The sequence below is a fragment of the Quercus robur genome, chromosome 4 (genome assembly GCF_932294415.1).
Source record: "Quercus robur chromosome 4, dhQueRobu3.1, whole genome shotgun sequence".
Lineage (NCBI taxonomy): Eukaryota > Viridiplantae > Streptophyta > Magnoliopsida > Fagales > Fagaceae > Quercus > Quercus robur.
In genome coordinates, this window is record NC_065537.1 from 57,326,570 (window position 1) to 57,342,780 (window position 16,211).

At 35.9% G+C, this 16,211-nt stretch overlaps 1 protein-coding gene across 11 annotated transcripts in view; it reads right to left on the reverse strand.

Moving 5' to 3' along the window:
• LOC126723088 (nuclear pore complex protein NUP62-like) overlaps positions 1 to 15,469 on the reverse strand; it is a 124,447-nt gene extending 108,978 nt beyond the window's left edge. For 3 of the 11 annotated variants that reach the window (XM_050426354.1, XM_050426353.1, XM_050426357.1), the window contains exons 1-8: positions 14,229 to 15,451; positions 10,757 to 10,850; positions 9,949 to 10,027; positions 8,197 to 8,319; positions 7,898 to 7,975; positions 7,142 to 7,245; positions 6,441 to 6,528; positions 6,251 to 6,349 (exon numbers count right to left, since the gene is read on the reverse strand). In XM_050426354.1, the coding sequence (XP_050282311.1) occupies positions 6,251 to 6,349; positions 6,441 to 6,528; positions 7,142 to 7,245; positions 7,898 to 7,975; positions 8,197 to 8,319; positions 9,949 to 10,027; positions 10,757 to 10,850; positions 14,229 to 15,369 (1,806 nt within the window). In that variant the 5' untranslated portion in view covers positions 15,370 to 15,451. Of the gene's footprint in view, positions 1 to 5,102; positions 5,482 to 6,250; positions 6,350 to 6,440; positions 6,529 to 7,141; positions 7,246 to 7,897; positions 7,976 to 8,196; positions 8,320 to 9,948; positions 10,028 to 10,756; positions 10,851 to 11,960; positions 13,241 to 14,228 lie in introns of those variants that run through there. The other 8 variants (XM_050426355.1, XM_050426351.1, XM_050426349.1 and 5 more) reach the window with 5 other exon arrangements.
• Between the last annotated feature and the right edge of the window lie 742 nt (positions 15,470 to 16,211).

Below are 16,211 nucleotides of genomic sequence, written 5' to 3' on the forward strand. Positions count from 1 at the left end.
AGCTTCAAATTTATTAGACACCATACGAAAAACAATTCTTGCTAGAGTTGTTTTACCCATCCCTCCCGTCCCCCAAACCCCTATGATGTGAACATTGTTTGACCCTATAGCCAAAGATGACACGAGTTTCTCCCATCGAGAAATTATTCCTACGAAGTCTTTGTTATCTTCTAAGAATGAATTTCTCAATTTATGCCATAACTCTTCCACAATGTTTTGGACAATGTATGACTTAAGCCTACAATGAAGAGATAATAACATGCTATTGGTTTAAATTGACAATAAATAGGTCCAAAAAAAAAGTAGAAATTCAATGTTCTATTCTATTGAATGAAACAAAAAAAATGTAAATTAATTGTCTCAAGACAAAATTGAAAGAACTATGTACGTTTATGTAGTTTTGATTAAGGTTCAAAACAAGATCAAAGATAAGAAATATATTTTTTGAATGTTTAAATCAAAGAAATATGTCAGATTGGATTACCGATTACCTATCTTGTACATACCACCCAAATAGATTAGTCACTTCTCTTAATGCATCTCTCCACATTTGCACCTTCTCTATGTTCTCATTAAATTGTTCTTCATGTTCAGTAAAGGCTTGAGCAAAGGTTCCAGTCTGTTTTCGTACATTGGATGGATGCACATTGTAAAAAGTTGGCAAAACAATCATTCCTTTCTCTTTCATACATTCAACGATCTTTGCAAGTTCCTCCAAACACCAAGTAAAAGTTGCAAAGTTTTTTGAGAGGATGACAATTGCAAACCTCGATTTTTCTATTGCTTTAAAGAGCTCTACTAATATATATTTTCCTCTCTCAAGATTTTCATCATCTCTAAAGGTTATGACGCCCTTCTTTTTCAAGGCCGCATGTAGTTGGCCAATGAAACTGTTATGGGTGTCCTCACCTCTAAAATTGAGAAAAACATCATTTGACCATAAAGCCTCTGAAGTTATTCTTCCCACGTCTTCACCTGAGAATGCATGACTCAATTTATACCATAATTCTCTCACAATGTCTTGGATAATTTTTGGCTCAAGGCTGCAATTAAGAGAGCATAATATGTGGTGAGTTTACACCAGCATTAAATTCAGGTCATATCTAGTGCACAAAACTCCCACTTTTGCAAGGTCTGGTGGAGGTCATGGTAGGCATTAAATAGGACCAAAAAAAAAAAAAAAGTAAAAACCTAGTGTCCTACTATGTTGATTGAAAATTAATTGGCTCAAGACAATTAAACGAACTACAAACACTTATGCGTGTTAAGTTTCAAAACAAGGCTATATATGAGAGGAGTGTTATTATTATTATTATTATTATTTTGATCTGAGAGGAGTGTTATTTGAATATTTAAAAGAAAGAATTATGTCAAATTGGATTACCTATCCTGTAAATGCCACCCTTTGAGACTAGCAACCTCTCTCATGGAAATTCTCCATGTTTGCACCATCTCTATGTAGTCCTTGAAACATTCTTCATGTTTTGCAAAAGCTAGAGCAAAAGGTCTCAATTGTTTCCGTACATTAGATGGATCAACATCATAAAAAATTGGTAGAACTGTTGTTCCTATATCTTTCATGCATCCAATGATTTTTGTAAGTTCATCCAAGCACTGTGTAGAAGATGCATAGTCTTTTGAGAGAAGCACTGTGTAGAAGATGCATAGTCTTTTGAGAGAATGACAATTGCAAATCTTGATTCTTCTATTACTTTTAAGAGATTTGATGAAATAAATTTTCCAATCTCAAGTTTTTCCTCGTCTCTAAAGGTAACAATGCCCCTTCTTTTCAAAGCATCATACAGAGGGTTTGTAGAACTATTGAAGGTGTCCTTGTCTCTAAAATTAAGAAAGACATCATATTTCCATTGTGGTGTTGAAGAAGAAAATGATAATGAAGATGAGGCATTTTTAGTGCTCATGGAAGCCATTGGAAATATACTGGCAGATCTTGAGCCACAATAAAGATTTTTTTTAAAAATCAATTAAAATAGAAAAAAAATTAAGAGAAAAACAGAACAATTTGGTTTGGATTTTTCATTTCAGTGATGCATCCAATTAGTTTTTCTAAACCTAAAACAATACAAATTATGTAATATTTAAAACTATTCCCTATTTTTTTTTCTTATAAACTATGCCCTAATATGCCAACAAACTTAGCTTGTCACATTATAACAGTATTAAAAGAAAAACTTTTTTATTTGACAATCATATTTGCTAGCATACAGAGGAGAAAAAATTCAGATAAAAACCTAGAAACAAATTTTCATTCCTCCCATTTTCCGTCAACTTTCTCATCATTGGAATGGAAATTGAACTCAAAATAAATATAAATTAAATAGGGGGAAAAAAAAAAAAAAAAAAAAAAAAAAACAGAGAATTCACACAAAGCATTATTGCATAAGAGAAGAGAGGACGTTGAGGAGGCGGATCACTTTGTCATGGTTGAGGAGATGAAGAGGTTCAAACAATTGGTCTTTCCGTGTGCTCAGTTTATGAAAAGGGAAAATAAAAGAGACATATTGTCTGTTGAACAGGAAAACTATGTTGGCATTGAGGAAAAGAGAGAACTTGTGGACACTAACGGTGACAACTTTAAACGAAATCTGGGGTTCTGTTCTCACGTAAAATCCAGAATTGGTTTCCGTTGGGATCGTCTAATTGAGCTTTCTTTGATTTCCTCGCACCTACATTCATTAAAGAAAAATATCAAAATTATGATTTTTTTTTTTTTTTTTTAAGGCTATTAATGATTTCGTCATGAAAAAATCTCTAAAAATTACTAAAAAAAAAAATTAATAATACATATATCATCTGACTTTTAAACTTATACTAGCTGTTGATCCGTGTTTCCCACGGTTTTGTAAATATTTTAGTTTCGCCAAAGATTATTATTATCTGATGAGGCAACCATTTTCTAAAATGTGAGAGACACATGCATGTGTGGTGTGGATTCTAAATTTTCTAATGAATCAAAATCTTCTGGCGATGATGGGATGAATATGCCTGCATTGGGTTTTTCCTTTTTCATTTATTTTAGGTAAGCGAAATAAGCACAAGACTTTGATTCCTAACACATATACCAATCCTCAAACCCCCCATCATGTCCAAGTCACAAAACCCCATCATCTGTTTCAAAGGAATAAACCGTAGTATATCTAAATAAATCTTAGAAATAGAACCACAATATATATACAAAAAGTACATTCCATTAAAATTTAAAACTGAAGTAGAAAAAATAAGAAGTAAAATAAATTGGGGAAGAGGAAAAACAATTTGTTGTGGATATTTTAGTTGATGGAGGGACATAAAAGACATGGATGTGTGCAAACAAAGTAATTGCAGCAATTGGTTGTTGTAAAGCTCTAAAACCTCTTAATAATAGAACACTACTTAGTTTGTACTATTTGTTTTTGTGCTTGGGCAATGCTCTCAAAAACACAATTCCAGCGTTTTCTTTTATCCTAACTACCACGACCGGCTATTCTTGAATGCCTTGCTCTTGTCTTTGCTTTTTTTGGTTCCTTTAAAGGCGGCACATGGGATGAACTTAATTAGAGCTATATGAAATTAGTGAACTCCCCCATTAAGAAAAGGGAAGAAAGATTAAATTTCAGATAACTAGTAAAGTCTTGTTTACACTTTATTAAATTATAGGGAAATTTTTATTTTTGGGGATTAGGATTGTAGTGGAAATTTGATGACAATTACTCTCACACATTCTGGAGTTTTTTTATTTTATTTTTGTGGCATTTAGCTTGATTTTACTAACAATTTCGTTAGTTGACAAAAAAACCAAACATATTTGTTAAATAACATCTCAAATCTGTGAGAAGAAGAAAGAGAGAACCCCTGCAGAGAAGCACCAAAGGATTAGATTTGCATATCTAGAGAGAAGCAGCTTCAGCCTCCAATGCCCAATTTGGGCTTGATCTAAAGAGAAGAAGGAAGGATCGGTGATAAGCTTGAGTTTTTCTCTTGGTTTTCTTTTAAGGAAGAGACTCGAGTTCCTTCATTGATCTCAAGTCTCATAGACTCAAAAATACTACTTAACAAACATGTTTGCAAAACCTGTTGACTAACAAAATTGTTTCTAAAATCAGCCTAAATGCCAAAAATCTCATACATTGTGTATATGTGTGACCATCGCACTAAGAGTGTGCAATGGTGGCCTGCATTGAAATCCTGTTTATATTGCTTTTTGGCAAACTATTCAGAATCAAGATGTCATCATGATGTGACACACATAAATACTTAGTAGAATCTAGAAACTTTATCTTGAGGTGACACACTTAAATACTTAATGGAATCTAATAACTTTATGACTAATACATCCACTAATAATTTGTATAAGCATTGCATAAGAGGAAATGAGAACACCTTGAGGTCGCGGATCACAATGTCAAGGTCAAGGAGATGAAGAGCCTCAAACGATTAGTCGCAGATAAAACTTTTTGTACAGTTCTCAGTTTTGAGAAAATAGAAAATGTTATAGAAAAGTGGACAGTAATGGTGACTAACTTTAGAGAGTTTAGGGAAGTTCCACGAAGTTTACTCCTTTACTGTAGTGTTCTACTTTGGCCCACTTCCAGTTCCAGGGAAAATTATCTCATGGAGCGAGGCAAATTCTGTGCACATTCGGTGCTCTTTTTCATTGTCATGTTGACCATGACCCATTTTTCGAATAAATTATCTGATGGGGCAATTATTATCAAACTTGTGAGAAACGTGCATGTGTGGATTCTAATTGTCGTGAGAGATCACCCAAGCAAGTTGTGAATGACCTAATCTCTTCTCAACGCATTTTATTTATCAATATTTACACAAATACATTCATATTCTCGAAGGCTGCTTATGAACCATTTCCCAATCCTACTGTTCATTCACTTTTAGAGAACTATGGTCTTGTCATGCCCATCAAACCTCTAAATTAAGAGCCCTCTATGTACACATCTAACCATTATGGTAAGTCCCATTGTGTAGCACAATAGACCTAAAATCTATTGAGCTTGAAGGTTTTCAAGCACGTTAATATAACGTTAAGTTAAAGAAAAAAACCACCCTAATGAGCCTATGGTACCCAGCCACTTAAGGATGGATGCTAGAGTAATCAAATCTTTCACCTGTGGATTCAATCAAGAGCATATTTATCAGATGGCTACAATCACCATGTACAACCTAATTTCACAGCTAGAGATTCTCAAAATGTTATTAAAGAGAATATCTATTCCTACAAAGGAAAAACATCAATAGACCCTACAAATGCATCTAATGCCTGAAAAACACAGGTTTAACAAAACCTTTTCCTCTGCATTCATTTACTAATCCTTACTCAGTACAGGCCGATTTTGAAAAAAAAAAATTTGAGGAAGTTTACAATTCCAGATATCAGGACTTCCAGAACTTTGGACCCATCAGTTCGCGATCTGCAGCAGAACCTTGGCTAGCAATTTTCTGAATACGTGAAGAAAATTCTTCGGCCTGAAGGCATTGAATCTGGTCAGTGCACTTGCAATATATTCCATATTCCATAGAGAATAATTATAAATGCATGTGAAAAATGGATGTATCCAGCAAATCCAGATTTTTCATACATTCCCATCACTTTATGCTGGGGTTTATAAAATGTTCAAGTGGAAAGTAATATTTAAAGCAGAACAGTCACTCCTAGCACAAAGAATTGCATGAGTACTACTATAAATGCACTGGGGAAAATTATGTTTCCTACAACATGAGCTATAGATACACAACAACGAAAAAAAAAAGTTGTAGCTTGCAGGGTCTTTTTGGAAGTAGGGGGGTTATATGTGAAAAAATTAGCACGTATATCTTAACCTTTTCAAAAAAATTCCAAAATAGTAACATGTAAATAACTGAATCTTATATATAAAAGAGCTAATCTACATTTCATGAAAGCCTTAACAAGTATTGAGATTTGTGAACAACTGATCTCCTTGTTTCTTAGCAAGATCTGATCTTAAGACCTATCAACCCCCATGCCACTTGCAACAACTTGTGCTAAAGCCCAAGGTTTTGTAAACAATAGACAAATCTTCCAACATTACAAGCTAGTGGAACAAGGTAATGGAAACCATAAACACTTGCAGCAATAATTAGAAACAAGGATAAGCAACCCTTTAGCAATCTTTTTTATAAGTGCAATCTTTTTTCATTTCTACACATAATAATTACCAATCAAAACTACCAAGTGCAGCTACTGCCAGGAGATAATACAACATAGGATACTAACCTTCTCATCAATCCACATTAAAGAACTTAGTTGATTGTTTAAAATCCGGACAACTACATCTAAAGGTGTCATCCCATCAGCTGCCTCAAGTTCTCCTCCCTAAAAGAAATGGTAAGGTAGGTATCAATCGTTTGGATCTTTAAGAAAAAAACTTTGTCAAGAAGTGGAAACTTGAACTTAAAGTATTTACCTGGTTGGCATTTAGGGTCTGAATAATTGATTTGATCTGTTCTGTCATCTGCTCTAATTCCCTCTCTATAAATTCAGACTGTTCATACCTGTATTCCACACCCAAAAAAATATATACAATGACATTGATATATTAGAATGGGGACAAACAGAGAGATAGCAATATACACACAACCAGAATCCAGAAATTTTTTACTAGGAAAATAGGCTTCTGCAGACATATAACCTTAAACCATCAACCTGAATCCAACCTAATTATGAACTGTCAAGCAGGCAATGGCTGTGCTTTATGTGGGACAGCCAAGTCAATAGACTGAAAGCCCAATAAGGTATGTATATGGGTTGTGACAAAGAATGGATGCAATCAAACTAAAAGATTAAGATAAAGTATGGTAAGCCACATGAATCTATCAGTTTTATATCAACCAAATCAACAAACATAGTACTTACATATACATGTATACACACATACAACCGGAATCCGGAAATATTTTACAGAAAAATAGGCTTCTGCAGACATATAACCATAAACCATCAACCTAAATCCAACCTAATTATAAACTATCAAGCAGGCATATGGGGATGCGTATGGGTTGTGACAAAGAATGGATACAATCAAACTAAAAAGATTAAGATAAAGTATGGTAAGCCACATGAATCTATTAATTTTACTCCAACCAAATCAACAAACTTAGTACTTACATTGCATCTCTTGTGGATGCAGCTTCATCGTCAAGAAGCATTCCACGCTCATCCTTGTAAATACGCTCAGCTTCTTCTTCCATACTTTGCAAAGCCTTGTCAACCTTAAAAGTAAAAATAAAATATATATAAAAAGAAGAATACAAACAAAGAAAAATATATTTACTAAAGAATATCATGCAATTTTTTCCTATAATGTTTGGGTGCATGCAATAAAAATCACCATATGAATAAAGCACAAGGACAAAGCTCTATTTTTTTAATCCGGATTGGGAGATTGTTATTATAGTACATGATATTAGAAATATGCATAAATATTTTGTTGCTTGATCTTTTTCCTTCTCCGTAAGATAGTTTGATTCTCTCACTCATAATCTAGCATATTAGGCAGCATCTTATAATGCCTGGGGGGAGTCTATTCCCATCTCCTCCATACCCTCTTGGGTTTTTTTCAAAGAGAGATTTGCTAGTCCCTTTCGGCTCTTGTCCTTGAATATGATATGTTCTTTTTGCTTGGTTTTTTCTTCTAATGAAATCAATTATTCAGCAAAAAAAAAAAGTATTCTTCAGGGTTTTTTGAAACCGTACACAACAAAATATAAACAAGAAGAATTTTGATTGATGATGACCAAAGAAAATATGCACAATTTTCATATGCAAACCTAGGCTCCTTCAATTAAAACACATTGTAATGTAATCAGACCACTGAACAATGTTTTGACAAGAAGATATAGAATAAAAAACTCACTACAATACCTCTTGTTGATGAGTCTCGACCAACTCCAGTTGCCGCTCTAAGTTAGATTGGGTCTCAACAACTTTTGCCACTTCAATCTAAATTAAAAATTTATTCATTAGGCAAAACAGCAACAAGACATGAGTAGCTGTCAGTTATGTAAAGGCATGGACACATTATCTCAGAGAAAATGTCAACTCTTTGAATTTTTTTTTTTTTTTTTTGATAAGTAAATAAACAAAATAACTATCTCAGGATGGCTCATAAAGGGTTATTATACATAATATAGAATAGATGGCTATATTGGAAAATAGATCACCTCAAGCCTAAGAAGAACATCGCGATTCTGCAAAATTCTTCGATCCCACTCAGCTATTGCATTAGCCTGCTTTCGGAACTTTCCAGTACGCTCTTGTAGTTCAGCATTCCACTCCTTAATGATCTTTAAATAAAATAAACAATTAGAGAGAGAGAGAGAGAGAGAGAGAGAGAAAGGGGGGGGGGGGGGAACAGGCAGAAATTTGAATCAAGTCAGAAGAATATGGTTATCGAGAATATTGGCGAATATGGTCTGATGATGAAAGAGAGCCCCCACCTTTCTTCTTACAAAAATAAAAGTTGATTATGAATTTATGAAAACATCTAATGTGTAGCTAAGTTTTATGGCAAGAAGGGAGCAACTATTAAACAAGTTTTAAATTAGGCTGAATGTATTCAAGATTAATCTTCCCTTGTTTCTTCTTTTTACCACTTCTGCAATATCTATTCAAGGAGCGAGTTTCCTAATTCTGTGAGTTCCAAAAAATAAAGAAAGAATAAAAGTACTATATAGTGAAACATCTCCACTGTCCTCTTGCAAGCGTACCGCCTGCCAAAACTATTTTTTAGAGGTACAATTGTCCAAGACTACTTTTCATATGAAGTCAAATTAATATATAGGACAGATTTGGAGAACCTTTCTACATGTTCTTTTGGTTGCTTTATGATGGGAAAATTTGTGTTTTAGGGTTTGTCGAATGAACTAGGTTTGGGAAAGATAGGATTTAAAGAGGGAGCGGGGGCTTAATAGAGAACAAGCAGATTGCAGGGAAATTCTGGCAACAGCTCTGTTTGGAGTTTAGAGTATGATTTGAAGTGGTAATTGAAGGGTCATTCTTAAGGAAAAAAAACGTGGGGTTGAGGCAATTAACAGGGTAAAAGAATTGGTGGCTTTGGGGTTGAAACAAGATAAGAAAAGGGGAGAATTGGTGACTGTTCACAGTACCATGAACAATACCATTCTACCAGTGCCCAGCCAACAAAGAAGAGAAATAGGAAACACTTTAGGCACTCACGCATACTATAACCAAATACTCAATATTTCGATAGCAAAATCTGAGTTGTTTTTGTATTCACACACAGACTCTCATACTCTTCCTTAATATACTAAAACTAAGATTCCTACTTTGACTGAAAATGGCAAACTTAAACTCACAGAAAATAAGCCCAATACACTAAGAAACTCTTGTGGAATTATATACTCAACACAATAATCAAACTACGCTTAATTCACAAGTGTTGCAAAAAACTAGACACTTGTCCCCATTAAAATATAAATATCACTTATAGGGTTTGTTTGGGATCCGCTTATTTTGCTGAAACTGAAAACTTTTTGCTGAAAGTACTGTAGATAAAGATAAAAATTAGCTGAAATAACACAGTGGGACCTATGAATAGTATTAAAAAGTGCAGTGAGACTCATAAATAGTAGTAAAAATAAGCTGAATAGTAAAATAGGTTGGCAAAATAATTTTTGCCAAACACATAAAATCAAAATCAAAATCAAAATCAAAATCAAAATTAAAAATCGTTCCCATCCTAAAGCACTTATGACTCAGCCCATTAAACCACACAAGTCTCACATAAATTGGTCATCACACAAGGGTCCCACACAACAAATATTATTATTACCAATATTGAGATATAGTTGCAAACATTGACTAATCTCTTTTTCCCTTGGCTGCATCATGCACTTGTAAAATTGTATTGCATAAAAGACAAGATTTGAAAACAACTTTGTGAATTGATATACCTCTTCAACAGTCTTCCCTGTGATCTCAGACGGTAATTTTGGTGCAGTCACTACTGCAGTGCTGACACTCGAAGTTGTACTATGGAACAAGAGAAGAGGATAAGTCAGCAAATCATATATCTAATGTGAAAAACCTTAATACACATTCAAATACTGTTGTCTATGTTCTCAATAGTACAGAGTTCAGGAACCTACAAAAAATATAGAATGGTAAAGCATTATGATTTTCTAGCTTTATTTGTCTTCACTTTTTTAAAAGTAACATTATATGGAATGTAGAGAGCAAATAAACTACTAAAAGAGCATGATGTGAAATGACATGAATAGTAATCTTAGCAGTTTAGCCACTGATTATATATACCTGATCTAAAAATTAAGAAGGTAATCTACCAAAAGTTTTCAAAATGACATATTACTGAGAAAGTTCTACTACAAAACTTTTCACAAGAAAAGACAGGTAAACTGTAAATTTAGAAAATTTGATTTTACAAGTTTTCCCTTAATTAATTGTTTAGTTTGCAAGATTTGTAGGAAAATAGTTTAAATTTCCCCATGATGCATAATCACGTTAAAACTGCCATATGAGACTTGAGCGAAAACATTTCCTGTAGGAAAGTAGCTAGTGGTGTGACCAACACATTTTCCTGACAACCAAATGCACAGAAAGCAAAGGAAATTGTTTTATCTTCCTTTTCCTTTCCTTTTTCTTCTCAATAAATTGAACCTAACTAAAATACAAACTGGTAAACTTGGATACTAGCAAAAGAGTGAACACACAATGTTAGCTACCAAGATTAAGCATACAGACCCACTACTGGAAGCCACAATAAGAGATGATGATGGCTGAGTTGCAGTAGTACTGGAACTGGAAGTTGTTGCAGCTGCAGAAGTTGAAGGGACACCTGCAGAATCAATTTGCTCAATCAAATGATATGGAAACATCAGACACAAGTAACTGCAATTTGATCAAGGCACCTCAGCATTTACACATCAAAATAAGTGATTACTGAAAGAGGACATCACTAGTAGCTTAAGAACCTAGAACACATAAAGGAATATGCAGATGCATAGAAAGGTGACAAACCATACAGAAGTTTTGGTAAGACTGTCACTGATGAAGTGAAGAACAATCATCATGGAGGAGCCACCATTTATGCTTTGCTTGGCAAGATAAAGCCTAAGACCTAACCCAACTCCATCTACCCCTTTACTGCCTAAGGCAAGGCCTAGGGTGCAGGAAACAATGATGTCAGATACAATGGGATAAAATGACAACAGAATTTATAAGATTACCATGAGCACGGGTGTATGGCATCACTTACTCATATCCCTTTTCCCCTTGGCTTAAAAAACCTCAAAAAAGAAATCCACAAAGGAAGTTTTGGTCCTTTTGGAGATAAAAGTTCAGGTCCCTCACCTCTAATTGCCAGGGCAGTGAATTCAATCAGAGCCCTAAGGGTTTCACAAGGTCAAAGCAGCTGGCTCTAGGACTAAATAGGCTGGAAATGTCAACCCCAACATCATACTGGTTTACAGATCATCCAATGAGGATGCAACAAAAAGGGTCATCAAACCAAAAGAATAGGAGCTCAAAGCAAACCTACACATCAGATTTTAATGTTCACCCCATGTCTGAACTCAAGTGGAAGGATCTTCAACCATGGGGAAAGCTCTTTGGCAGTGACCATATCTAAATTAGATTGTGCATATCACAAAGAATTGAAGGCTAACTAAATTAATTCATGACATGCCTCTTTTCAATGTCAGGACCTTAAATCTCATAATTTTATTAAAGATTTATACTCTCTATAATGAATTACCTTCTCCCTCAATTCCTTACAGGAACTTTTTTTATTTATTAGGAAATTGCAAATGCACCCAATGGGTCTTGAACTCACGACCTCACCCTCTACCTAATACTTATAAGGGAGGAGGTGCCAGTTGAGTGAGAGCTCATAGGCATTTTTTATGTAAACTATTCATTATAATATTAACAAATAAACACCACAATGAAAATAAAGAAAAAGAATAATAGAGACCAAGAGGAAAATGTGTAGAATATCCATTTTTATATTCCACAAAACCATCACTCCCCCCTGACTAGAAGAAACTAAGTACAATTTACAATTCTATTATCCATACAAAAATCACAGTAGCCCTTCAGCAAGGGTACGCCCCAAAATGCCATTTTGTTCATTTTGAGCTTTGATGGCAATAACCTCCCTTGCCAAAACCACACGTTGCTGCTCCATATCCACCAAAGATTTCTTTGTAGCCTCTATTTGTTTGTCCAACTCATCCAACTCCATACAATATTCCTGGTATTTAGAAGAGGCAATAACTTCATCCACCCTTTGCTTTAACCATTTCACGTTGAACCCAGCAGCAAGCACATCAGCTACCTTCGCCTCTATGAGTTGAATTTCATGTGAATTAACTGTGTCCAAGGTAAGGTTGGAAAGTTGATACACAGCATCAGCCATCAATTCAAGAAAAGCCAACTTGGCATCCATACTCCTGAACGTGCTCCCCATGGTTATGTCACCATATTTGTACAAAATACTTTTGATGATTGGGCCGTTATGAGGAGAGAGGACATGCTTATCCACTTCTACACATAGAGATGATAAAGGGGAAGGTTTGTCACCATATTTGTACAAAATACTTTTGATGATTGGGCCTTTATGAGAAGAGCAGACATGGCTATCCATTTCTACACATAGAGATGATAAAGGAGAAGTCTGCATCCCAAGTCCACTATCACTTGCTTCATCTACCTTGAAAGCCTTAGAAGCTGAAGTATCCAAATCATTCTTAGCCTCCATCTTCACAGGACTGAGTCCCTTATGGCCTCCTTTAACCTCCTTACCCAGCAACATCACCCCTTCACTGCCTATAACAGACAATTCTGCTTTTAAAATTTCTGGGGTGACCACAGTAGCCTTCGCAATCTGTGACATTGATGAAATGGCAGAAGATGCAATTGTTGGAAAGGAAACCACATTGCCTGGAACAGAATCCATAGCTAATGCTGCCACAGACTCTAAGCCCTCTTGCAAACCTGCCACTTTCATCTCCACAACCTCCATTATCTCATCATGATCCTTCTCCACACTTGAGGCCACCTCTTCCTTGGCTTCCTCTACAGTAACAGCATTTGGAAGCATTGGCTTCTTCACCATCCCATCTCCCAGCTGCTTACCCTCAACCCCATCCCCTCTATCACCCACACAATTCTTGAATAGCTTAGCAGAACATGCAACACAACTTTCACCCGAAAAAAAAGGGCATCCTGAAATGCATCAAAGAGTAACCTTTATCTCAATTTGACCAACAAATTGAGGAGGTTCTATATTCTAGAATCTAATCTAATAGCAACAAACAAAGTAGCTCCCATAAATGTTGTTAAAAGCGAGCAGTGCAAGCTCAAAGCCTCAAGGTCTAAGTGCTTCACTTGGTCAAAGCAAAGCTCATTTAATGAAGTGCAACTAGGGCACGCTTTTTCAATGCTTTATTAAGAAGCACAAAGTCCATCCGGGCACCCTTTTTTTTTTTTTTCTAAACAAAATATGAATCATTAAAATTAATTGCTCTCTCTTGAAGAAAATAACAAGGAACAGTGATTTATTTTAAAAGCACAATTCTTAAGGTGTTGTATTACACAAATGAAAAATGTCTACATGTCAACAAACAAGTATAATTTACTATTCTTGTGCTTTTTCAGCTTCTTTTGAACCATCCATTTTATTTTATTATTATAGCTATCACAGTCATGTATTTTTATAAGCACACAAAGATCATATCAAAAGTTTTGTTTAAACTTTCTATGACTAGATTATTATCATATTTTCCATTGATAATTGTTTTCAAACTTACTAAACAAAATTTTAAAGAAATTTAGTGCAATTGCACTTTTTTTTTTTTTTTTTGATAAGTAAATTGCACTATTTATTTTAGTTCATAGGCACCATATATATTGTTATTTTGGTTTCTTTACTTTTTTTCTTTTTTCTTTTTTTAACTATTTTAGTTCATTGGCATGTGTGCTTAAATGCGCTTGAAGCTATTATTAACACTCATTCATCACAACGAATACCGATTCAAGCACCAAATACCAGAAACTCTAAATGTACCATGTGAACTTCAAAGTTGAAATCCCTAAACATAATCTATTTCCAAATTCACTAAAACCTAATCAAGCATAAACAAACACATAGCCATTGACATAAACACTATAACGAAACATCTCAAACGCAATAAGAAAAATTCAGCAAACTCACTGAAAACAGGTGCAGTAGTGGTGGATTGAGCTTGCGAGGACGAAGCAGGCGTCGACAGCTTGCTGAAGTTAAAACCAGTAGTCCCCAACGAAGGAGTCGTGCTCGCGGCACTGGTAACACCAAAACCTGTAAAAGAACTCGCTGTAGAGCTCGAAGAAGAAGCAGCCGCCGAGCTGGCCGGTACAGATATTGAAGGAGCTGTTGAAGCCGAAGACGGAGTAAAACCAAACGAAGGCACAGAAAACGAAGGCTGTGATGTTGTAGTTGTAGTAGTAGTAGCAGTAGTAGAAGCAGCCGGAGTCGAAGCGGTCGTGGTCGTGATCGTCGAAAACAATGGCGCTGCCGCGGAGCTAGGTTTTGCTGCGGATGTGGTGGAAACCGAGGCGGCGGAGGAAGGTGTTAGGAATGAGAAAGGCGATGTTGTTGTTGTTGTTGCTGTTGATGGAGATGGAGTTGGTTTTGAAAAAGCTGAAGCGTTTGAGAATGAGAGTCCGGAGGAAGATGCGTTTGAGTTTGGAGCGAACGAGAACGAAGGAGCGGTTGTTGAAGCTGAAGAAGAAGAACCAGAACCGGCGAAGAGATTTGAGGGGGCGGAGAGGAATGGGGATGAGGTTGAACTCGTTGTGGATAGCGATGTGGCGAACGGGGATAGAGATGGAGTTGATCCAAACAGGGGGGAAGTGGTGGTGGCGCCGGTGGTTGAAGATCCGAAGAGAGGTGAAGCGGCGGAAGGAGTTGTGGTTGCGGACGGCGTCGTTCCGAAGAGAGGTGAAGTGGTGGTTGTGGCAGTTGAGGCGGTTAGGAATGGGGATGAGGTGGTGGTGGCGGTGGGGGGAGTGGAGGCGGAATTGAAGGGGAAAGAGAAGGAAGGGGTGGAGGATCCGAATCCGAGAGAGGCGGGTGGGGCGGAGGAGATAGGGTTTGCGGCGGTGGTTGTGGTGGTGGTGGTGGAGGAGGAGGAGGCGAAGGAGAAGGGGGAAGGGGAGGATCCGAATGGGGAGGTGGAGGATCCGAATGGGGAGGCCGAGGATCCGAACGAGAAGGCGGAGGCGGTGGCGGCGGAGGAGAAGGAGAAGGGTGAAGGTGTGGATTGTGAGGAGGTGGTGGTGGAAACGGAGGATCCGAATGGGAAACCCGACATGGTTACTCTCTCACTCACTCACTCTCTCTTGCTCTGGTTTTGGGCGAGTGATTTTGGTTTTGGGGTTTTGAAAAAATAGAAATGAGGGTTTTTGCAGTTTTTGCATTTGGTTTTGGGAGGCTAAAATGGTAATTTGCCATCCCTCACAAGGAGGGAAAAGTTTTTGTGAGGTCCACTATGTAAAAAAAAAAAAATCTTTTTTTTAATATTTAAATCAAAATACATTTTCTTTTTCTTTTCCCATTCCTTCTATTATTCATAACACACGGCTAGATTTTTTGTATTTCCTCTAGACAAATACTAACACACCTTGGCCTTTTTTTTTCTTTTTTTTATATAGTGATGTTGTACTTAAGTTAATGATACAAACATATATTGTTGCTTCTATTAACGATGGTAAATTTATGAGATAAATATTAGTGATTTATCATTGTGAAAGGATTCTTGTACCCTTCCAAAGATCAAGTGACAAACATTTAATAACTCATAATTTTGTTCGTACATTCAATCAACAAGGAGTCACATTTATAAATTCATTTGATCTTTTATAGGCGTAAATGCACTTTTAGTCCTTACATTTTTTGCCAATTTCAATACACTTTTGGTCCTTATATTTTTTGTCAATTTCTATTTTGGTCCATATTTTTCTATTTTATCGTTTTTAGTCCCTACAATGAAAAACATGTTCCATTTTGGTCCCTACCGTCCTCACTAACAAAAATTGTTGATATAACATTGTTAGCATAGTAAATGCTGACGTAGTCATTAAAATAATATTAAAAAAATTATTTAGTATTAAAAATAATGCCACATCAACATTTTAAATATTAAAAAAAGCCACA